The following is a 24,542-nucleotide window of genomic DNA, read 5'->3' as shown; positions in this document are numbered from 1 at the left end:
GGTGTTTGCCAGACCCATTGATTCTAAATGAATTTCGGCATCAAGTGCCCATGATGAGTAGCCTTTTCCAGAGATATCAAGAGCAGTAAATTCAATTTTTGAAATATTTGATATTTTATGAAAATAAATTTAAATAAAACTCTTACCATTTTTGTTACCTTGAAAAATTAGCCGGAGTCTCGTGCTGATAACGTGTTATAAAATTTAAACAAATGAACAATTTGAGAAAAAGTAAATAAGGCAACAGGAGGAAGAACAGAATAGAAGGAAAACTAGGTGTGTATATTTCTTCTCCGTGTATGACTATTTATAGCCTGAATGAATAGATGAGATAAGAATGAAGGAGTAAATTTTCTTATAGTGGGTTCCATAATGTGGACAGCCACTACTCCTAACATTCGTCATATTTTAAAATGTTGTACTGTTTAACTCAAATTTTAAAATAAGGACTTAAGGAACTCATTTTTTTGATTTTAAATCATACATTCAAATTCTAGGTAGAATTCACATGGTTGGATGTGTATCTCACTTTCAACGTGCAAATTAAAAGAATCTAAATTAAATATTCGTCATATTTTAAAATGTTGTACTGTTTAACTTTTATATGTTTAGTTGTAAATTACGATAATAGTGGAGAATACTTTTAAATAATTTTAATTTTTAATTAAGAGATAATATCAGTCGTGAATTTAAAATTTTTAGTATAAAAAAATAGTTAAATTATAAGAAATAAAATAAATATATGAAAAAATATTAAAAATTCAGCATCTATTATATATACATAAAAAATAATTGTAATATTTCGACGAAAAAAATTGGGATGAACTTTGCATCTACTTCCTTACCTACCGTAACATTATTCAAATATTTTATTACGTCCACTTGTTGTCAATTATTCATCCATTTGTTATTAACTATTTATAAAACAGTACCACTTATCCTATTTAATGTGTATAAATAGAAGAACTTACTAGCTTAGTATAATAACACAAAAGATTTCTAGTAGCTAGAGAGAGAACAAATACGATTGGAGATCATGAATATGACTAGAGGGTATGTGATTCTCATGTTGTTGATGGCTGCAGTTGCCCTCTGCAGCCATCAGCAAGCAGTGGCGAAAAACATCGCCACCTATTCACAGTCGCACCCTAGCGCGGCTAGTAGTTGCAGCGATAGCGATAAGGGGAAAATAAAGAAGTGCATGACAGAAGTATTCTCTATAGATAAATGTTGCCCTTTATTTAAGAGGACAATTGGTGCTAATTGTGATTGTTACCATTATGCTGAGCATGTGGATGATCTAGCTTTGATTACTCTTGAAGCTTATTGTGATGTTAAGAGCCCTTGTAAGGAGGTGCAAGTAAGTTCTCTTCTTTCCCCGAAAATACTTTTTAAATTGATCTCATCAAATGTGTATTTTTGAAAGAAAAAAAAAGTATTTTTCTTAAAATAAATTGATTTCAGAAGTTTGGCCAAAAAGACAATTCCTGGGGTTGTTTATTTTTACGCTTTCTCACTTACCAAGATCCTACCTTGTACTTTATGCATTGAAGAACCAAGTAGTAGTAGTTTTACAGTTTCCTTTCCCTAAAAAAAGAAGTATATATTAAAATTTACTCACTAGATCACCAAAAAAGCAATCCGGCTCACGTTAACGTTAACAGAATTTGGAGAAGGGATGCAACCTAAGGGTGTGATGTAGATAACCTAAACTCCACGGGATAGCTATTTGAAGATTTTCCCACCATTTGATTGTCAAATATTTCTAATCTTTTAAGCAAGTTCCAACGTTTCTGAAGTTCGGAATACATCTTCTTCTTTTTCAATTTAAAGAGAACACATACAATGTATATAGCACAAATAAACAGCTTGTAAGATCACATTTGATTCACTTGTAGCTAGTACGATCTGGTTCTGGCAAATTCATTCGAACCTAATTCTTTCAAAATTTTCTATTTCAATCAACGGCCTCTTACTGAGATGAGCTAGACCTTTCCTTTCATTAGTTTATCTCTTCACTGTTTGAATTCGTTGTAAGACTAATAATGATCAACTTTACTAACATCTCATTTTGTTTCAGAAGCTCGTAGCACTAGCCCCGATAAAGCCCAATTTAAAGTGTCTAATTGATCTGTGGTTAATTTGCTACTTTCAGGTGATATGAATCGAGCTAGCAAGGATGGAGATGGAAGAAAGTATTATTATAATGAAAAGTTGTTATTCTAGTTCTGTATGAGTTCAACTACTACTATGTTACCTAAGACTATGAGCAATAACTTAGCTTCCTTTTGTATTACATCACAGTGTTATCAAAAGCAAAAGCTTTAAGCTCAAACCGAAAATAAAGAGAGGATTTTAATGAAAAAAGGTGCGAAGGGAGGAAAATATATATGTTTAATCCAAGACTAATAATTTATAAGCATGAATGATAAATATATGAACAAAGAAATTGAAAAATAATAATGATAAAGTGAAATATCAATTCTTTAGTGTCGTCCCTTAAGAAGAGATCCATTGGCAAGAAAAAGTATGTTTTAGAACCTTGATGACGATACTGAAGTGCACATTAAAAAAGGCAAAATACTCAACACGTTTTGAGCCTCGCTTCCAGGCTTGAAACTTCGATTCGTGACAGCTACTCATATGTGCCAAAAAGGCTTACTTCCAACCTTGACCAAGTGCACTTTTGATAACACTGTTAAATCATACCAAGTGCAGCCTCAATAGTTAATATAAGACCTTTCAGCTCAAATTTAGTTGATCTGCTCCTTTTTTAGTCGAATCTGAATTTACTTATCGTGTTTCCATAAATAGTAGTAAAATAATTTCCTCATGCTATTAATGTACTAGCTTGACTTTGGTAGGTTATCATAAAAATTGAAAATCTAAATTGTTTGAACATTGACGTAAACACTAATCCAGACTTTCTTTCTTAATTTCCTTGTCAAGAAGGCCATTTATTTATGAAAATAATTTAACATAGAAAAGCATATTAACTTCGCAATGCAAATCGAAACTTCAAGAAACTACTGGAACATACAAAATTGAAATTGATTTGCCCTGACGAAAGAGAAAGATCTTAATGTTATAAATTATAGAATCTTAGAAACTTTGTATTCCTTTTAGCACCAGGGCCATTTGGCATCCCTCCAAGTGAAGCCATGATGTCTTGAAGTTGAGTGAGCTGCAGGACTGGAACAGTGTTCTCCAGACTGTTGATTGTTCTGTGTGTCAAATACAAACGCCGGACAACATTGAAGCTTCTCATCAGATAGTATGGCTTCTCCTCTGTATCTAGGATTGTAGTACCTTGGATGTTGCAAGAAAGGAACACCCTTCCACCAAAGCTTGAGAGCCTATAATGTATGTAATGAAAAGGAGAAAGGGAAAAATTCACTTATTAGGTCAAGCAATTAAATTTACCAGATTAAGGCCATAAACAATATATTATAACTAATCCTTTAATAATGTACTTGTAATGAAAATAACTTAAAGGAGATAATGAAGTAAATAATCATATCGAGATAACAAAGAGAGAGAGTGTGATTCTTAGTGATTGCTGATCGATAGCCAACAGTAGTAACGAGCAATGTATGAACAATGATTGTGCCACAGTATCTATGAATCAATGTTTCAACGTGTGAAAAAAAGGTGATGTTTCTATGATAACCTAACCCTAACTGACTCCTAGCACTCCTTCCACACCTCTCGGGGATAAGACCGTGGTTGTTGGATGTAATAAAATGAAATCCCTGATATTTGGAGTTTGACTGATATTGGTAAGGTGATTGTCTGGGCTCATGGACCTCTCAGACGGGTTAAGGGTTCTTCTGTCTTTGGCCAAGCTGACACCAAACTCACTAAGGGTTGACTATGTGTTCCTTCTGCACTTGCCACTTGTTCGGTCAAAAAGTCTTCATCCCGGTACATTTATTACCAATATGCTAATAAACATGAATCATGACAGAGCACTTCTGATTTGTGCATCAAACATGCAGTGAGAAAACTAAAAGCAAAGAAATTCAAGTTTTGGAGGATCTTCTAATTAATTTGGAGCAGGAAAACCTAATACGAGGCAGAAACTTGTCATTTAGGAGTAAAAAGAGCACACAACACGACAACTAGATTCAACCAAGAAAATCATTGCCCATTGAACTAAGATGCATCAACAGGTGATTATTGAAACTGTCACAAGATATTCAGTTATCAGCAATGAATTTCTTTCCAGTCTAAAGGGCTACCTGCCAATAAATCCATAATGCAACCTTGTGTGGCATTAGCCAGAAGAACAAATCTAGATCAGTATTCATGGAGGATGATACTCTTTTGGCCATCAATGAAGCTGAGAAATATTCACCATATTTTGGATGATTTACTGAAATTGTTACAAATAGATTATCCCCAGGTGTATTTGTTTTCATGGTCCAGTTTCCTAGCATATCCTGCAATCAATTCCACAAAAATTGTAATGAATATCAATGACTAATTAAATTCAAAAATAAGATGAAATTGGAATTTTAACGAAGAGTCTTAAAAGTAGGAAAACCCCAATATATCAAACAAGAAAGAGTATGTGAGACTGAGCACCAAACAAAGTCCCGAAATACCAGGATTAGAATAGTAGGAACCTTTCAGGATGGTAGCCAGGCCATGTAGCAAGGGTTAAAAGGATCAATAGCTTGTTCAGCCTCATTATATTAGTTTATTTGTACTTGTCAGAAAATGAATGTATATGCTTAGTACTGCATCATAAATTGTATGTCAACCTTTGCTCTTGCCTCAAAATAATGTCCATTTTCTCTAACACTCATATTATACTATATCCCAAGATAATATACATTTCTCTTGCGAGGAAAGTTTTCAACCATATGCATATACCACAAAAACAAAGAATAAATTCACTTTACTGTTCTCAACACAGCTTTTTTTCCATTTACATCTTCAAAGGCCAAAAGGTCAATTTATCAACATATGTTCCCTCAATAAGTACTAACCAATTCAAAATCTCAATACTCTGTACAAGTTAAACTAAGACATTTAATTTCTATAAATAAAATTAAGAACAAAGATCTTTTTTCGCCAACCTAGTAGGATTATATACAGAAAATGAGAGGCAAGCACAAGTACCTAGCCACACTGCATATAGCGTCTCTAGTAATGTCAGGAAACTTTCGAAACAACGACAAAGAGTTTTGATTTCAGGTTCTGCAAAAGCAAGGATGTGCCACCAAAATTGTATAAATGCCTTTAAGTATCTTGGACCCAGTAACAGGCAACATAGCAAACTGTATGCATTTATAAACCATCTCAACCTTTACATAACAGTTTGAGGTTTGTATAATGATAACAATATAATCTCTAAGGAGCAGGCAACATAAAATATCAGCAAAAAAGATGGAATAGAGAGAACAAACTCCATGAACAATACGAGATAACAAATCAAGAGCATGACGTTGATTGTATACATCACTTTCGAAGGTCACTAAAATCAGATTAAGCTAGAGATAGATGAAAGTAAATACTCCCTCCGTTTCAGTTTGTTTGTCCTACTTTCTTTTTTAGTCCGTTTGAAAAAGAATGTCTCTTTCCTTTTTTGAGGGAAACTCTTTAATTCCAACTTTCACATGGCATGTTTAAGACTACAAGATTAAAGGGCATTTTGGTACATTTTGCAGATCTTTAGTTTAAAGACCAAAGATTCAAAAGTCTTGTTTACCAGACAACGAATTGAAACGGAGGAGGTAAAAGGCAAGGTGATCCCTAAAGATGGCTTACCATGAAAGGACTAACATGAAGAGATTTTGCAACTACATCTGAGTTTGGGTTGAACAGAAATGATACTCTTTCACCCCATGGGGTGTTAGTCACCTGAGAAAGAATTCAGTCAGCAAATAGTCAGAATCAAGATATATACTTTGACTGTTTGATCTAAGAAAAAATGAAACTGGACATGCAGCGGGTGGAAATTAGCAGAAAGGCAAAACAGTTGGGTACAGTATATCTTCCTTCTTAATTTGCTCAGGGTAAAGAGCGTGAGGAGCCTCTTAGGTAACAAATTTTGGTTGCTGATAGTAGATTATGGATAGTACACAGGCCCGATATGGACAGTTCCAGTAAGATTTCATTCTTGAACAAAAATAATTTTTTTGATTTATTTCATCTTTTCCCATGACCGGAACAGGGGAGGATACCCCCTTTTTTGATTGTTCCTCGATATGGTCCATTTAACAAAGGATCATACATTTTAGGCACTAACTCCTTGTTTGAAACTTTGACAGTATTTCTCAATTTAGGCTTTGATTACTTAGCAATTAGAATTATTCACCTCAGCAATGCATTTCTTCAAATTCTGCAAGGAGCCTTCAGTATCATAGCAATAATACAAACTCAATGGGTTTTGCACATATCCCACACTGGGTGGTATTGTCAACAAGAAACTGCTTTAAAAAAAGATGAATAATCAGTCCATGAACCCATAGCACTAAGAACACTACAACATTTTGCAGTTTTTGAACTATCAGATGTCTGATTTAGTGTGCACAAGTGATACTTTGTCCATGCCAATGCCTGAAAATGTCATGATGTATTTCATCAGGACACCAGAAAATGGAACTCATATTTTTTATTTTAATACTAAATCATTTTCCAAGAAGAACTCAACCATGGAAAGCATATATCACCAATTTTTTTCCCCTTTAAAGAGAAACTGTTGATAAATTGAAAAGGCAGGCAACTGCAACTAACTCAGAATAATTCTATAGTATTTCAAAAGGAGTACTTTTAGTATTAGAAAGTGGCAGTTGCAATTCAGCCGAATGAACAAATCCCATTTAATAGTATCACAATAACATGTTCAATTCAAGAGAAAACTAAAAAGACAAGAAAAATATCCCCTAACACTTAGTTTGGATGGTTATTACTTATCCACTACTAGAAACAAAGATTTTTCCCACCACGAATCAGTAGGAAAGTTGTGCTATAAAACATGATTTTCCCATCAAACCAGGTCACTCAGAAAATGCAGAGTGGGAAATAGATTCTCACTAAAATAATGGGAAATTTCCCTATTCACACCGCTTCAATCAAACTATCAGTGGGAATAGCCGGTGAACATTTTTCAATGGAAAAAAGTGAACTTTCAGTAGTGATCGTTTCATAATGTATCATATTGTATTGTATCGTACTATATTATTTTAATAAATACAACATTTAGATATATTATATTATTTCCAGTCATTACAAAATTTCACACATCAACAATTTAAAGGATCAACCTACAAAAGGAGTAAGGTACAGTATACCACTATTATAAAAAAGCTGGGGTAAATAATAAAATAGGATTATTAAATAATACCTAACAAAATGAGAAAAGGTAAAAAAGGAAACAATGCGATCACACTAAATTAGTCCAAATTAGTGGTTACATGAAATGGTACTTTTGAAGGATAAAATTTACAAAAAAAAAAAAAAAAAGTTAGAACTACTGTAAAAAGATGGGCTAAATGATAAAATAAAATTAATTAAATAATAAGTACAAACAAAATGGGAAGGAAAAAAAAGGAGGAGGATGCTATCATATCAAATTGATCCTTACACAAAATGGATTTTTCGTCGTGAATTTAACAATACAATACAATAAAATTGTTAAAAGTAACAATGAAAACATATACTTGAACTAACAACCCAATACAATATAACAGGTAACAGCCAACATGTTTGAATCTCAGCATAATTGAATTGTTTCTTTCGATCTATCAACCAAAAGGTTATCAACACTTACACGGGACCAGTGGTACCAGAAATGCGTCGCGCTTCATGAGCTGAGAGATTATCAGACGGCGGATTAGACGAACGATCAAGGTCAATCAGTGCATAACGAACGGGGTACCGGAATGAATGGTGAACCGGACGGCGTCGTTCGTGCCATACAGTTCCTTCATAAAGAGAAACAGAGTCTTCCCCGGCTCCGGCTCCGGCTAATCGGAAACCTAATCGGCGGAGCAGAAGGCGAGAAAGGAAGAAAAAAGAGAGTACGAAGGAAGTGAAAGAAGTGGAAAGTATAGAGAAGAGAAGATACACTAATTCCATCTCTATCTCTTTGCTTTGGAATTTTCGTGGAGAAATTTTATTTGATACATATTCCATTGGGATACGTGTCCTTTTAAGGATCACTACTTTAACCTATCCATTCTCGATTTGTAAATATGTTAAACCGTTATCGATCATTGATATTATTGACTTGGTTATCGATTTTATCATTAAGATCTCATACAAAAAAAATCATTCAAGATTACTTGGAAACAAGATGACAAATCAGATGAGTCATGTCATACATTACATATTGCTCATTGACAAATTGTAGAATAACCGAGAGTTTTAAGACAGTTAGAAATAAAAGTATGAAATTATACCCAAAGTCTTTATATATCGAATGATATAAATATAGTTTATTAATTGAGAAACTTACGTAAATATACAATATTAAAAAAATATTTATCATTTATAGCAATAAAAAATTAATTTCACTGAACACTTATAATACATTTATAATACAGTTTTAATACATATTGCAGAGAACTATTTATAAAACATATATAATACAAGTTTATAGATGGATAATACATTTATCACATATTTTAATAGACTTATAATACATTATGTTAGTTTCTTACTACACAACCATAATATATATTTTAAAACACTTATAATATATTTATATTGTATGCATAATTCACTTTTAATACAAGTGTAGAATTATCATAATATTGCTATATATTGCTATATATGATAATAAATAAAAAATATCGCTAAAATCAGTAATTAATTTTTAAAAAGCACTCAATCAAGTAATTTTTTCTTATTAATTTACTATTGGATTATCAGTTAACCTGTTAAGAAAAAACTTAAATCATTAAAAACCAATAACTCGATAATAAAAAAATCAAAATTATTATCGAAACCGCTAAACAAATAACTCATTACCGATAAAATAATAATTTTTTTCGATTTGAATTATCAATTTTGAACAACCTTAATTAAAAGTGATTCTAAATATAAAAATATATACTTAATGCTAGGGGTGTACATGGACCGGGTTGGTTCGGATTTTTTACAAACCAAACCAAACCATTTGTGTCGGGTTATTAAATCTATAAACCAAACCAAACCAATAAAAGTCGGGTTTTTCGATATCAATTTTTCTCGGGTTTTTCGGGGTTTTTCGGGTTTTTCGGGTTTTTCTGGGTTTTTCGGATTTTTTTGGGTTTCTCATAGTATCTAATAAAAAGCACAGAGCAGTGCTTCTTAAAAAGAGTTCTAGTACAAAATATCAACATATAAGATGGAGGCACAACACTATTTGAAGTTTTAACTTTATAATATAACTTTATAAGATAAGCTTTTTTTGTATATTATTTAGATGAGCTACTCAAGTCCAAATCTAGATATAAGAAAGAAAACAAAAATTATGAAAAAATTTTAAAAAATATTTATAAATTACATTTTAATAAATATTTTTATGTATAACATAATTTAAAAGTAGTATATCTATAATCGGGTCGGTTTGGGTTCGGTTTGACTTTTTTTAGTTAAAACCAAACCAACCCATAATGGTCGGGTTTTTTTTTTCAAACACCAAACCAAGTCAAACCAAATCACTAGTCGGTTTTTTTTTCCGGTTTGGTTCGGTTTATCGGTTTGGTGCGGTTTATCGGTTTGTCCTGTACAACCCTACTTAATGCAATGCATTAAAATCATGCTCATTGATACTCAAATCTTTCACGATCAAGGAGACTTTAAAATCACATATGTTTCATAAGAGAAAATACATGTCTTTTATTTAACTTATATCCTATTTTTAAATATACACCTAAAGTTTACGGAATTCTATTACCTCCTGAATAATTTAAAAAATAATACTATTACTTTTTTTCCCAGTAATTCCCTATTTTTTTTTATTAAATGCTTATTATGCATTAATTTCTAAATGCTTGCTGTTAAAATATCATAAATTAAAAAAAGAGACTATTTTAATAAATAGAAGTTGGTGTAGCACATTTTTTTTTTGATTTCTCACCCGATGTTCAGAATTCGTAGAGTCCTGACTAATGCACTACAGGACTCATTCGAAAGTGATGCCTCAATAGAATTTTTTTCATTCTCCAACTCGAAACCGAGAGTCTAGCACATATATTCAAGACGCGTAAGAGGACATATTTTTGTTTAATAATAATTTTCGAAGATACATTAGCCAAATAACTCTTTAATGTAATGTTAATTGAAACATGGAGAAGTTAAAAAAAAAAAAAGAAGAGAAAAAGATAAGTATATAAAGAATAAATTAACTAAAATAAATGAAAAGAAAAGAAAAAATAAATATCAAAACAAACAAAGGAAAAGCAATTTCTCCTCTCCTCAAATTTCAACGCTTTCTTTACGTCTCTTTAATTCTCCCACGAAGATTCAGATTCCGGTCAGTCCTCGCCGGTAAATACCTCCGTCACCGGCGAATTTCGTCTCTCGTAGATCGCAATGAATCCAGAATAGTAAGTTCCATTTATCGCATCATCTTTTTGAAAGCATTCAATTAAATGAGCTTTATAATAATCTCGCAGATTAATTTTTCCAGATTTTGTTTTGATTATTTGTCATTTAGCATTCAGTTTCGAGAACGGTGGATTTTTTTTACTTGAATTGAGATTAGTGAATTCATCTGGGAACCCTAAGTCATTAAAATCGGAATTAGCTGCTAACCTTTGGGATTAATGATTATACCTTGCTTTTCTATTCAATTTTTTACATCCGTTAAGGGAATTGTGAGATATACGTTCGTTGGATCCAATTAAACGTCTTTGAGAGCCGGGAGGAGGGTGAAAATGCAACACATTTCATCCTTGAGCTGATTACCATCAGCTTTGTCTATTTGTTTAGCGAGTTTATACGGGAATACTTATGGAGAGATGTTAAAACCGTGATTGTTAAGTGCTTGATAGAGAAATTTAGGATTTTTTGCTTTTTGTGCATGCATGTTGTAGAAGGGTCTGATACATTTCGAAATGGCTTTATGTTCAACTATATCTTAGATGTGGTTATGAATTATGGTTGAAGACTTGAAGTTGTATTTGATTTCCCTCAGAACTACTCCTGATGAAGTCAACTTAGAATCTGTGTTTTTGCACTATCATGATCAACAAAGGATGCTGTACTATAGATGCTGGTTGAACATTAGAAGATTAAAATATTAGTTCTTTGAGATATATAGTCCATGTATATATATATGCTCAACAAACTATGCGTCAAACTGGATACTAACCTAGTTGAGGTTGGCTGTATGAATTCTCAATATCATGATGTCTTTATTTGGGTCCATAGTATTGAACTACTATGTACTTAAGAGTTATCTAACACTAGGGGTTCTCTAATATATACTAGCGATTATATCCTGTGTTGCTTGGATCCTCAAAAAATGTGGCCGCACCCATGTTGGATCCTCCAAAATATATAACTTTTGGAGGATCCAATGCATGCCCGACAACATTTTGGATGATCTGAGCAATGCAGGTTATATTTTTCTAATATACTAAAAAGTCTTTTAGTAGCACTAATCTTCTAGTTGGTATCACCGATGCAGATTTCCGACTTCCAAATTTTTCTCCTTTTCTGGATTTTGAGATATTTCAAGTCCTTTGAGATAATTTCCTTCCATATGATTTTAGGTTACCACTTCTTCTTTTAACATTTCAATCATCATATCTTCACATCTAAGAACCGGTGCATCTGGAGGCCTACATGATATGTGGTCAGATTTAAACGACATTCTCTCATTTTGTTCTCTTTATGCGCTATTTGCACCTTCTGATGGATGTGATCATCTCTAATTTTATCTAATCTTGTATGACCTCACATCTATTTTAACATCCGCATCTCTGCGACCTTCGTCTCAGGGATATGTAAGGCCCAACATTCAGTCATACAACATTGTTGCCTTACAGTCGTGCTATGAAACTAGCTTTTCACTTTGGTAGATATTCCTATCACACTGTACTGGCACTCATCCATTTCAATCCTACTTTAGTCCTATACATAACATCTTCATTTATCATTCCATTTTTCTGGGCTATAAAGCCCATATATCTAAACAGTTATATCTAGGTACCTCAATTCCACCTAATCTCACCTCAACTCACTCCTACCTCATTGGCTAAACTTGCAGTGTTTATGTATGCGTTACTCCTACTTATCTTAAATAATCTACTATTTAAAATGCTTCTCCATATCTTGAGCTTTTGACAATTGAGGCAAGGCTTTTAAACTTGATTATTACCTGGATATTGTCTGAAATTGTTTCCATAATATTTAGCCAGATAAATGATATTGTCAAATCAGTTGTTTTGCTTTTTCTTTGGGGGAAGAAGGGGGCGGGGGGGTTAAAGTGGTTTAAGTTTGATCCTTAGATCTTGATCCTACTTCAGCAAAGACTCAGTGTAGAAAACTTGGATGATGTGTCACCTAACATAGCCTTAAACCGTATCAGGTGCAATCCAGGGAAGTGTAGGAGTGAACTAGATCCTTATTAGCCCTATCCCATATATATTTTTTTTACATATGCTAGAGTAGTGGGTGATTCTTTCTGGGTATTATTTTATACGTGTTATCTATGCATGAGTAAACATGATAGTATATGATAGGAATGGATATTGAGGATTCTTAGAAGCAACTTTCCATGAAGGCATAGTTCTTTTAGATCACTTTATCCTATCAAATGGGATAAAATCCTTTAACGTTCTCTTTCTTGAATCCTAGTTATCTTAGTAGCCATTTGTAACCATGTCTTTTTTCTTGATAAGTTCATGTAACCATGCTATAACAGTGTAAATTGCTTCATATGAGGGGTAATAGGATTACAATGAAAAGTTAATCACAATACATAGCAAAATATATTATAGAGAGGCATACTTTAAACATCTTGCAAGCTAATAAACTTTATGATCTGATGTCTTATCTGTTGTTCTCTGCTTGCAGTGACTACCTGTTTAAGCTTTTGCTCATTGGTGATTCTGGTGTTGGGAAATCATGTCTTCTTCTGAGGTTTGCTGTAAGTTTTCTCTCAAAAAATTAGTTGTACTGCTGTATTATCTCCTTCCCTTTCTTTTTAAAACACGAATTCTAATATCTTCTTTTAACAAATCAAAAGGAGGAAGGAGGTCATAGGGAGCATATTGGCCTTGCACACTGCCATTCCAGTTTCCTGTTCTTTTTTGTTAACTTCTCTGTTAGCTTTAATGATCTGTCTATGAGTTACAGTATTGTCAAAGGCCAAAAATCATATAAAAAATGTCAAAATATGTTGGGCTTCTAGTATAAAATTCACTAAAACGAAGGTATTTGCGAAGAAAGACACAAAGGAAACAAAATATTGTTGCAATGCAAGAAGAAATAATTATGATAACGAACAACAATTATATGGACAAAGTAGATGAAAAAACTACAATGAGTGAATTATATATGTAGAGATAAGTAAACTGCTTCTGGCATCAACTTTGTCCCTCCTTCCTAAGGCACTAATTTGATACTTAACTAGTTTCATGTTCAATGTAAAACCTCTGATTAATTGATGATGCATCTTGCTGCTTATGGAGTTCCATTGTTATAGATTTTTTAAGAGTGAAATATTTCTTGGATATTCTTACCTTTGCAATGGAAAGTTGCAGAATATAGTTTAATGTGGTTAAAGTTATCTTCTGTAAATGGCGCTGAATGTTTTTCATGTATTTCCATCAGGACGACACATATCTGGAAAGTTACATAAGCACCATTGGAGTTGATTTTGTAAGTAAATATCACTGTAGTTGCTGAGCTACTTCATTTATATATAGTTGGAGTCTTCTGTGATCTTATTCTGCCATCCCATTCTTAAATAAATGTATTTGCTCATCTTATCAAATCTTTTCATGTAGAAAATTCGTACGGTAGAGCAAGATGGGAAGACTATAAAACTTCAGATTGTAAGACTTCACTTGCATTTGTGTTTAAAGTCTTTTTCTATTGCTAATTTTATTCAAGCCAAACTCTTAATTGAAATAAAGGTCCTTGATTTTTTTTTATTTTTTTTCATGTAGTGGGATACAGCTGGACAAGAACGCTTCAGGACCATCACTAGCAGCTACTATCGTGGAGCCCATGGCATAATAGTAAGTGTTTGTTTTTTTTCCATCAAAAATAGTAACTGTTTTTTTTTTTGGTTTTGAAAATGATAAAATTGAACACAATAGTAAGTGCTTCCCTGTAAAGTTTATCATCAATGATTTTCTGCATCTTTTGATGTTTTCTGATGGCCTCTTGCGTAGGTTGTGTATGATGTGACAGATCAGGAGAGCTTCAATAATGTAAAACAGTGGCTGAATGAAATTGATCGTTATGCTAGTGACAATGTTAACAAAATTCTTGTTGGGAATAAGGCTGATCTTACTGCAAATAGAGTTGTCTCTTATGAAACGGCTAAGGTAAATCCATTTTCTACATTTAATTCTTTGTCCCGAAATCAAACTGTACTGATCGACCACTTCATTCTTAGGCATTTGCTGATGAAATCGGTATTCCATTCTTGGAGACCAGTGCTAAAGATGCTACAAATGTGGAACAGGCTTTCATGGCTATGACTAGTGCTATCAAAAATAGGTAAGCATACATCTCATTTTCAGGTGGCAGTAAAATTTTTGAAATGTCTTGTTGCCTTTCTAATTTGCTCAAGCCTGATCTGTGGTGCAATTTTGGTGTTTTTGCTTTTTCTATATCTAATGCCTATATGCTTTTCTATCACGTCATCTTTTATAAGAATGATTATTTGGTTGCGAGCCTGAGATATTTCTAGTTCAGAAAGTAAAACATAGCCATCGTCAAGTTGGATTCCTATTTGGCACTTTCAGCCCTTAGAAACATTAGCCAATTAGAAAAATATATTTTTTCTGCTGGATTCTGAAAGTCTATGGTTTCACTGGATCCAAATAAGAAAAAATATGTATTTAGATGTAACCAATTGTGTTGACGCAGGCTGATTGTTGGTTGGTTCTGGTTTGAGGCCAAACTATGGTGGCTCCCCTAGTCTTTTCTTTTGGTTTTCTGTTCTTGTTTGAGGTTAATACCATTTTTTGTAATGACTAATGTAAGAAACTAAATTGAAGCATTGGGTAAAAGAAAAACTGTCAAAGGTCATTGAGTTTCCAAACTTCGATTTTCAACTTGAAGTATTACAAAATGTAATTTGGCAATATTCAATATGTAATCTTGCAAATTGAAACTTCCATTATTTTCTCTGATCATTCAAACATAGTATATATTTATCTCTTCAGCTTACGAGTCCGAGTTTTTTGACATTATTCATTTGTTTTTAAGCATGAGTAATTGGGTGCAAGGTCTGATGAAAACTTGTTGGGTTAAGGTTGTTGTACACAACCTCATAAGAAAAGAACCTAGAATTTCATTCTAACTGAGCTAGCTCTTGGCTTGGCCCTTTCAGTTCATGGGCTGTTTGGTTGCCAAACACTTACTACTGTTCCTTCTTCCTGCTGGCCAGCTGGAGGGCCTTTTCTACCTGGTTTGGGCTGGTTAGTCTTGGTCCAACCAGGTCCAGTTGGTTATAAGGTGTCTTCCGTGATGATGAACTAATCTCGCCGATGCCTCTTTTGCTAACTTCTATTGATGATGAACTAATCTCGCCGATGCCTCTTTTGCTAACTTCTATTTTTTCTTTCTCTAATGCTCTCCTAAATGCAGGATGGCAAGCCAACCCTCAAATTCTGCCAAGCCTCCGACAGTGAATATCCGCGGACAGCCGGTGACACAGAGTGGTGGCTGTTGCTCATCCTGAGTACCAAATATTGTTTGCTACTGTAATATTTCCTTTCCTGTCTCTGTCTTTGTCATGTCTATTTGTGGTCTGATTGAACATTAGGGAAGTTTGCTTCTGTCCCAAATATATTTTTTAAGTCTGCATTTTGTGTTTGTCGAATAGTTTGTAATTCTGAACATGTCAATATTAGCATTATTTTATCGATGTTCCTTTGACATTGGACCAGCTTTTTGGTAGAAGTTTTAACAAAGGGTGTGCAAATTTTCTTCTCAGATGTGTGTTGGGTTAAGAGCGTGCAAAATTAAACATCATTCATATTAGCTAATATTTAACTTACGCCACATAATTTTTCAGCGAAGAGTGTACATCGTATTATCCTTCACCCAATGTAGCTCTACCTATAGTATTCGATATTCGTATTGGAGCTTTGACTAACTCATATTCGTTTCGTAAGTAAAGCCACCTTACGTGAGTAAAGCCACCTTACGTGTAATCCTAAAAAAATAAAAATGATATTTTAATAAGATATTCTCATAAATAAGTTGAGTGATCATCAAATTTTATTAAAGAACATATGACCATTAAATATTCGGAAGCTTATAAGATTTACATAAATTTATTAGAAAATAATATTAATAAGTGTAATTTACATAAATTTCATAGTGTTATTAATTATATTATTTTTCTATTCTTTTTTAAATTACAAAAATCTCTTAAAATTTATTGATTTCGGATACATAACTGAACTTCTGGATAAATTAACAGGCATTCAGATACATAGGAGAGGGGATGTATCAGAGAGGGGATACATCTGAGTGCATAGGAATGAATGTATCCAAGAGGGAGATATGGATGCATTAGCGATATGGATGCATTAGCGAGAGGGTAGACGGTAGTGATGCATCCGAGAGGAAATTTTTGAAATTATTTTAAATGATAATTTTTTTTTAGAGATTATGATAAAATAAAATGTGTATTCAGATAATTTTTCCAAATAATGAAGTGTCATTTTTCTTCTTATATAGTATATTTTAAACATCTTATAAAATCTAGGGGAAAAAAATGCTCTAAGGGAGTTTATGTTCACATTTGTCGGTGCATTTTACGTGTGGTCGGAAAGAAGGAAGCTATGTAGTATTGCACCTAATAACCACACAAATATTGTGATATTTATGACCATAGGATTTTACTTTTCGTCGTCTCAAATTAGTTATCATGTTTTTCTTTTTAAAATTAATTTGACTTATTTTTAAAACTAAATTAAATTATATTAACTAATACTAATACTAAACTTCATTGTGTTCATATGTGTATACATGCATTTTGGTATTGAAGTCTAATACATTTTGCACTTTTTTCAAATACAGAAATAAGAAACGATGTAACGATCGAAAATCTAATTATTATTATATCTATACATATGTAATGAATGTCAAAAATACTAAATTCGAAGACTGTTTATGAATAGCCCTTTTCAGTTCCAATGCGCGGAATCGAAAAAAAAAACTATTTTTCTTTCGGAGTCATAGATCAGAGATTAACCCGGATCAAAAGAAAGCTTCTTATCGAGAGACATATTACAGCAAAAATGACTCATGAGGATAGCTGGAAGCAAGGAACAACTACAAGTCTCGATCTATAAGAAAGACACTTGTTTTTTTTTCTTTCTTTCACTTTCATTAATAACAGAAAAGACTAATTTGCTCTCAATACACAAAAAAAATTACTTAAACGTGACTTATATTTTAGAAGAATGAAATAACCTGTGAATGGTAATAAACATGTGGCTTATTTGGCTGCTAGTTAAAATTAGGAGCCTACATGGCAGTTTGGTCGGTTTCAATTTTGTAATTTTTTAAAATATATTTATTATATGAATATATTTTTAAACTTTGTGATTTAAGTTGATATACTTCTAAAAAAGTGGTCGTATATATCTTCGTTATCTAACAAATTATGTATATATACCTTCAGTTACTAAAAAATGATGTATATTTATCTTTTTCGTTAACAAACTTATATTTATTAAATTAAAGAAAAATCAAAAAATTAATTTTTTTAGTTCCAAAAATATCACGTGCTTTAAAAAATCACCTTAGGCATTTTTTTTTGTTATAGCTAGTAAGCAATATATATATATATATATATGCATGCATAATCTAAAAATAATTGAGAACTATTCCCATTACCTAATCATGGCCATATATACATTAAGGAGTTGTTTGTTACCTGAGATAAGAATAATAATTTAAAAATTGAATTTTAAATTAATTTTATCTCATACTTGATTTAATGTTTTAACTAAACCAGAATAACTTTTAAATTATAATGGTGGAATTAGCTAATTCTATAAACTATCTTGAGATATCCAATCAGTGTACCAAACAACAAAGTATTGTAATATAACTCAAGAAAGATTCAGAAATATTTGAATTTTATTATTTGATTGCTTTACATACATTAAAAAAATTACCAACCTTATAAAGTATAGGCAATAATGAGAGTAAGGCTCCTTGAAAATAAATGGAAACCCTTTCTCTAATAATGTGCATATTTTTCACACAACAAACATTTTTGCCGTGGAATTTCAAAATATATTCATGTGATCCTATTTTACGGGATATATATATGTGTAACCACATAATTCTATCCATCAAGACTAAAAAAAATGAGAAGATAGCTCTACTGAAATTTGAACTTCAAAACTTATACTACTCAGCTCACTTCATTGATCACTATCCACTTTTACAAATTTGTCCACTAAGTGTAGATATGTCTTGAGATCGTGACACGTGGCAATATCTCCTTTACTACTTAATCTAAGTTCTTTCCCTACCTCAGCATACACCCATTGTGTATCCTCCATGCACTTTTGTAGCCAGCTTGGCATCCCCGTGGACGCCACGTGGGCAGTCCCTTTTTCTGCCACGTCATTGATGACGAACCCCGGAACTTTTGTAACGGGGTCGTCGGAGTTGACAATGCGGAGAACATTTGTACGTCTTTTCTCCAATTGGCATCGAAAACTCTTGTTTCCAACTCTAGGCCCTCCAAATGATACAACACTCACTATGGGTGCCTTACTAAATTTTGTAGTAATATCATACGCTGTTAATGTTGCAAGGGCAGCACCAAGACTATGTCCTGTCACAGTTATACTTAATGGCTCATCACTATATTTATCAAGAATGTTGCCAATTTCTTCTCTAATTGTGTCTTGCAAACTTTGGTCACATTGGGTGTTTGTTGTGTACAAGCTCAATAGTCCACTTTGTACCATGGGTTGATCGTAATTTTCGTCGGGCGACATCATATTATCTGGTAAGCAAGTTAATGTGGTGCGTAAATTCTCGAGCCATTCAGATGAGGTAGCGGTACCCCGATAAGCAATCACCACGTCGCGGCGCCCGAGCCTAGCGATCTCTTCCACGTTGTCACATACAGCCACGTAACCAATCCAGCTGGATCGCGGGGACGCTAGGTTTGGAAACGTCCTTTTTGTCCATTGTGGCATTTTGACTGCGCACGTGGCATACAAGTTCTTGATGACCTTGTATCCGCTCTTGTCTAGTCCGCAGTTCGTCAGCATCATGGAATTCTCAGGATAAACACATGTGGCGTACGTGGATGATGACATGTCAAAGTCGAAGCAGTGATAGGCTGCTTCAACAAATTTCCCATACCTCAAGATCTCCTTACGGAGATCATCATCAAGTGGATCAAGCAAGCCTTCCCAATTCTTGATCCCTTGGAATTCCATCCACCGCTCTCGGAGTTCAGCCACCGCTCTGTCTGCAAAAGAACAGTGGGCGCCGTACCTTGGGTTCCACGAGCTCGTGATCTTGAATCTACGAGCTCCTAGTTTACTCAATTTAAAACACTTTGAAATAGGGAGTACTACCAATCCCATATGCTTTTTGGTCATGTAAAGAATGTTGCAATTTGATTTGCAAATATTTCCACTGGAGATCCTCATTATCATTAGTCAAAGGTATATTTATGTAGTTTTTTTTTTTTTTTGTGGAGAAATAATAATATTAATGCATACACTTTCACGTAGTTACATTATTTGTTTTGGCTATACTCAAAATGAGAGCAATTTATAGTTGCTCACATATAGTATAGCGGACGGTGCGTGGGTGGAGGGGACAAGACAAAATGTGCTCTTTACCAACTGAAAAAAACGTTGCTAAGACTTTTTTATTATTATTTTGGATTGGCTGTGTTAACATGCCATGACTTTTCTATAATAATTATAGTTTAATTTACATAAATCTCATAGTATTTAAAAGCTAATTATATTATTTCTCAACTTTTTTTTGAATTACAAAAATCCCTTAAAATTTATGAATTTCGGATACATCACAGGACTTCCGGATACATTGGCAAACATATGAATACATAGAGGAGAGATGTATCTGAGAGGGGATAGAGATGTATCGGAGAGGGGATAGAACATCCGAATACATAGGGGAGGGATGTATCTGAGGGGGTATATGGATGTATAAGCGAGAGGGGAGTGATGTATCTGAGAGAGGATTTTTAATTTTTTTTTAACTAATAGAAAATTTTAAAGATTATGATAAATAAGATGTGTATTTAAATAATTTGTTCATAATTATAAGTGCAGATGTCATGAACGATGCATATATAGCATTTAACATGTCATGGTGTGTAGTATTATTCATTCTGGGATAGACCAAAAAGATAATAACAGAGTATAATGTGTGTAGTAGTACTTTTAATCAAAAAAACTATAGTAATTAGGAGACTTACATATTTTCTTTCGGTTGATCTACAACCATCACGATCTTAAATTACCAGTCATTAAGCTTCATTGCTCAAAACTCGTGTTCATTTTGATACTCATAATGATATTTATATAAGCTACTATATATCATGATCATCTTAATCTTAACGCATAAATTATAATTAATAAGATAATAGGCTAATTAACACTCCTTATGGATGAATCCAATCCTATAATATTTTTCATCAACAATATAAAAAGAAAGAATAAATAATAGAAAAAAGAAAAAAGAAAAAAAAAATTGGTTCAAATCTTGAAATTGGTCAACACTGATGAAAGATTGGCCTGGAAAATTTTGACACGTTGACCAACAGGAAGTTAGAGTAAATAAACGGCGCACTGAGTTTGCGTGTCTCTTTGTTCCAAGAATATGGTGTCACGTGTGCTAACGTGTATCCGTTGATCAAAATTAATTCATGAAAATATTATTTGTACAATTTGTTTATTTATTAGTTTAATCTAGGGCGGCAAATGAATTATTTGATTTGAATTTGAACGGATCAAGATGGGTTCTTCTGCTTTTAATATGGATTGACTCCGCTTTGGTCACAAGCTCCGTAGGTCCCTAAGCAACTTCTCTCATCACTAGTCTCCACCTAATTTGGCAAAGAACTCACGGCGATCTCTGGGAAAACCACACAACTATTCCCTTTTTTTCTATCTGAAAACTAATCCAATGAAAGCGCAGAAAAGCCTATGATAATAGCGGCCCATCTGATTAGGAAGCAATAAATGGATCTTTAATCAACTTGCCTAACTTAACACAATCATTTTTATAATTTTTAAACTTGCACATATTTCACGATTTCATATACTCCCTCCGTCTAACAATACTAATTCATTATTGACTTTGCACAATTTTTAAGAAATTATAAATAGAATGTACCATATCACCCTTTGAATATAATAAATATAATGTCTTAAAAAATATAATAGAAAAATGACTACTAATTAATGATAAGGATAAATTAAGAATTAAGTGTAAAATTATCTCTTGATTTCATAAATTGGACAAGTATTATTGCACATCTATTTTTAATATAATGGACAAGTAAATATGGACAAATAATATAAAAGAAATCTATAAAAGGGTAAAGTGATCATTCAAACTTTACAATTGTTTATGTAGAGTTTTTTTGTTGTTGCTTGCAATGTTTCAAATTTAAATGTAAATATTCCCACTTTTTTAAAATTTTCAACCAATGTTTGGTATATGAATTAAGACTTCCAACTCTTGGATTTGCATATCACAAGATTCAATCTTCCTACAAAGAATTTTTTCAATAGCCAAAATTCAAATTCAAGACCTAATCGATTGCCCAAAGTTAGAAAAAACACGAAAAATGACTATATGAATATTGTTCCATGGGTTGAAAAAACATGTAAAGAATGAGATATTAATTATTGTTTGATTATCTATAGAACAACAATAAATTATATCTATTTTTAGATAATTTTTATGTTATGAATGCATCAACATAACTTTGTTATTTAAATTTATACCAATTTTTTAGTGTATTTTTCCTCTACAAAAAGTAATTAATAATAATATTTTACCAATTATAATAATTATATTATCCTATATGTACATATGCAAAAATCTTAATCTAGAGGTTGAACCTTAAAAGCTAAAATGAAGGGAAAATGACACGGAATATCAAACAGATACTACTCCCTCCGTCTCATTTTAGTTGTCATGTTGCGTTTTTCGAAAGTCAATTTGACTAATTTTTAAAGTTAAATTATATTACTTTTAACTCAATATTATAAAGTAAAAAATTAGATATTCAAAAATTATACGAAAAGTACCACAAGTTACAATTTTTTTCATATCAATATGATTAAAAAATATATCTTAAAATGTTAATCAAAGTTCGTATAGTTTTGACTCTCAAAAAGAAAACCATGACAAATAAAATAGGACGTAGGGCTTTAGTGCACCGGGCTGCCCTTTTATAGTTAAAGTTAATTCCTACTTGCCACTTACATTTTCCAGTAATTAATATATATAGCTATAGTTGCTTGGGGCACATCCAGAAATTATATAACTAAGCTCCCAATTGTATAAATTCAGATTATTTTATTTTGTATAAATTCAGAATCTCCTAATTGAATAAATCCAAAATTTATATTTGCTTACCCTAGCATGTATATAATTATAATATTGATACATTTGATTTGTATAAGTTTTGAAAAATTCCTAAAATATATAAATACAGAATTTGTATATACTTATCATGTTTGTATAATATCAGCGAATTACACAAACATATTTGTATATTGACAGTGAATTATACAAACGGATATGCGAATTATACAAACAACTGTGATAGCTATAATTACAAAATATAATTACCTAAAAAATAGCTATTTCGACCTATTAAATTTTAGAACTAAGCTATTTATGAAAATTACACTAAAATTAATCATTTTAATGGGTCAAAGTTGTTAAGATTGTGTATCATGATTGATCTATTTGGGCTTTGATTTATGATGGGTCAACTTGGGCCAAATCAACGCATCATCAAAATCACTCTAGTCCAACCTATTATGACATAGACGATTCATAAGAATTTGGACTAATTTTATTGCCCCTAGTTCAACCCATTTAGCCAGGCTCGTTTTAGCTCATCTAAGAGTTGAGATGAAGTATAGGTAAGTTTTGATTCTTCCTAATTACATTCTATCCCTATTTTATTATCCAATTTTTTTTTGGTGGAATCTGAAAACATCACGTACGTCTTGATACATCATGTAAAGTGATGTATCCGATCGATTCATCGCGTAAAGTGATGTATCCGACGTACTGATATATCACATAAATGATGTATCCGACTGATACATCGCATAAAGTGATATATATGACGTTCTAATACATCACATAAACTGATGTATCCACCTGATACATCGTACAGTGATGTATCAGAGAATAGAAAAGAGTAGGGATTTTTGAATTTTTTTTAAATGGTAGGAAATTTTAGAAAATATGGTAAAATAAGTTATGTATTTAGGTAATTTTTTTGAAATATAGACCAAATTGACACATAATATTTTTTTTTGTCAAAATAGTTTTAATTTTTTTTAAAAATTGATAAGTTATATATAATCATAATAAAGAAAATATAATTTTATTAGGTGGTTGAAGGATTGTATAAGAATTTTCTTAAAAACTTAGTGTAATAATTGGATGAACTTAATTGTGACCAGCATGATAAACTACTTCTTGGACACAGAGATTTTCAAAATCTGTTAGAAGTAGAGCCATCTCTCAAATAGTCAAATTATGTCCTTGATTTGAAAATTTCTAATCACATAGCTTCAATAATAATTCTGCAAAACTTCCACATGATTTCCTTCGGATTGAGCCGACATTCGTTACGGTCATCATTCAATTAAAAGAATCTCCGTTTTAAAACTGTACGTGAGATTTTGAATCTATTTTAGCTCAATTCAATTCAGCCTAAGTAACTCTTTGATGGGTTACCATATATTGATTCAACCCAATTAAAAAAATTGAGATAATATATAATTCAAATTGATCAATAAATTTTTTTGTTAAAATATTTATTTATTTAATATGTCCATATACTCATATAAAAATAAATAATTATTAGATATTAAAAATTTATACATAAAAAATAAATAAAGCATTTGCAATTTTAGTAAAAGCTGAGCAAGTTGAATTGTTATCCACTCTTTAAGTCCATTTAAGTCAAATTTATTTTAACTTAAGTAATTGTTGAACGTACAAATTAATAATTTATCTTGTGATCAAATGAACTACTATTTGCATAGGGAATACTTGAACTACTATTTTAAAGTAATCTTATTAAAAAAAAACAAGACATTTTGAGGTTCTAACTTCAAATCTCAGACGATTTTTTA

General features: G+C 32.2%; 4 protein-coding genes across 4 annotated transcripts; 2 read left to right on the top strand and 2 right to left on the bottom strand.

Annotated features, from left to right (window-relative positions):
* The first annotated feature begins 967 nt into the window (after positions 1-967).
* On the top strand, positions 968-2,296 carry LOC129880980 (uncharacterized). The gene is made up of 2 exons (XM_055955263.1): positions 968-1,360; positions 2,156-2,296. Exons 1-2 carry the CDS (start codon positions 1,037-1,039, stop codon positions 2,162-2,164), a joined length of 333 nt encoding a protein of 110 aa, XP_055811238.1. The 5' UTR covers positions 968-1,036; the 3' UTR covers positions 2,165-2,296.
* A 548-nt stretch (positions 2,297-2,844) lies between these two features.
* Positions 2,845-8,119, bottom strand: LOC129880979 (uncharacterized). The gene is made up of 5 exons (XM_055955262.1): positions 7,781-8,119; positions 6,326-6,437; positions 5,776-5,868; positions 4,242-4,442; positions 2,845-3,356 (listed from the first exon to the last, which is right to left on the bottom strand). The coding sequence occupies exons 1-5, from the start codon at positions 8,086-8,088 to the stop codon at positions 3,123-3,125; spliced, it is 948 nt and encodes a 315-aa protein (XP_055811237.1). The 5' UTR covers positions 8,089-8,119; the 3' UTR covers positions 2,845-3,122.
* A 2,236-nt stretch (positions 8,120-10,355) lies between these two features.
* LOC129880978 (ras-related protein RABD2b-like) lies at positions 10,356-16,064 on the top strand. The gene is made up of 8 exons (XM_055955261.1): positions 10,356-10,544; positions 13,021-13,093; positions 13,780-13,827; positions 13,956-14,003; positions 14,118-14,189; positions 14,346-14,501; positions 14,573-14,676; positions 15,772-16,064. The coding sequence occupies exons 1-8, from the start codon at positions 10,531-10,533 to the stop codon at positions 15,863-15,865; spliced, it is 609 nt and encodes a 202-aa protein (XP_055811236.1). The 5' UTR covers positions 10,356-10,530; the 3' UTR covers positions 15,866-16,064.
* A 2,264-nt stretch (positions 16,065-18,328) lies between these two features.
* LOC129880977 (phospholipase A(1) DAD1, chloroplastic-like) lies at positions 18,329-19,859 on the bottom strand. The gene has a single exon (XM_055955259.1). It carries the CDS (start codon positions 19,827-19,829, stop codon positions 18,573-18,575), a length of 1,257 nt encoding a protein of 418 aa, XP_055811234.1. The 5' UTR covers positions 19,830-19,859; the 3' UTR covers positions 18,329-18,572.
* Between the last annotated feature and the right edge of the window lie 4,683 nt (positions 19,860-24,542).

This window comes from Solanum dulcamara, chromosome 2 (assembly GCF_947179165.1).
Source record: "Solanum dulcamara chromosome 2, daSolDulc1.2, whole genome shotgun sequence".
NCBI classification, from domain to species: Eukaryota; Viridiplantae; Streptophyta; class Magnoliopsida; order Solanales; family Solanaceae; genus Solanum; species Solanum dulcamara.
This window is presented reverse-complemented; position numbering and strand designations above follow the sequence as displayed.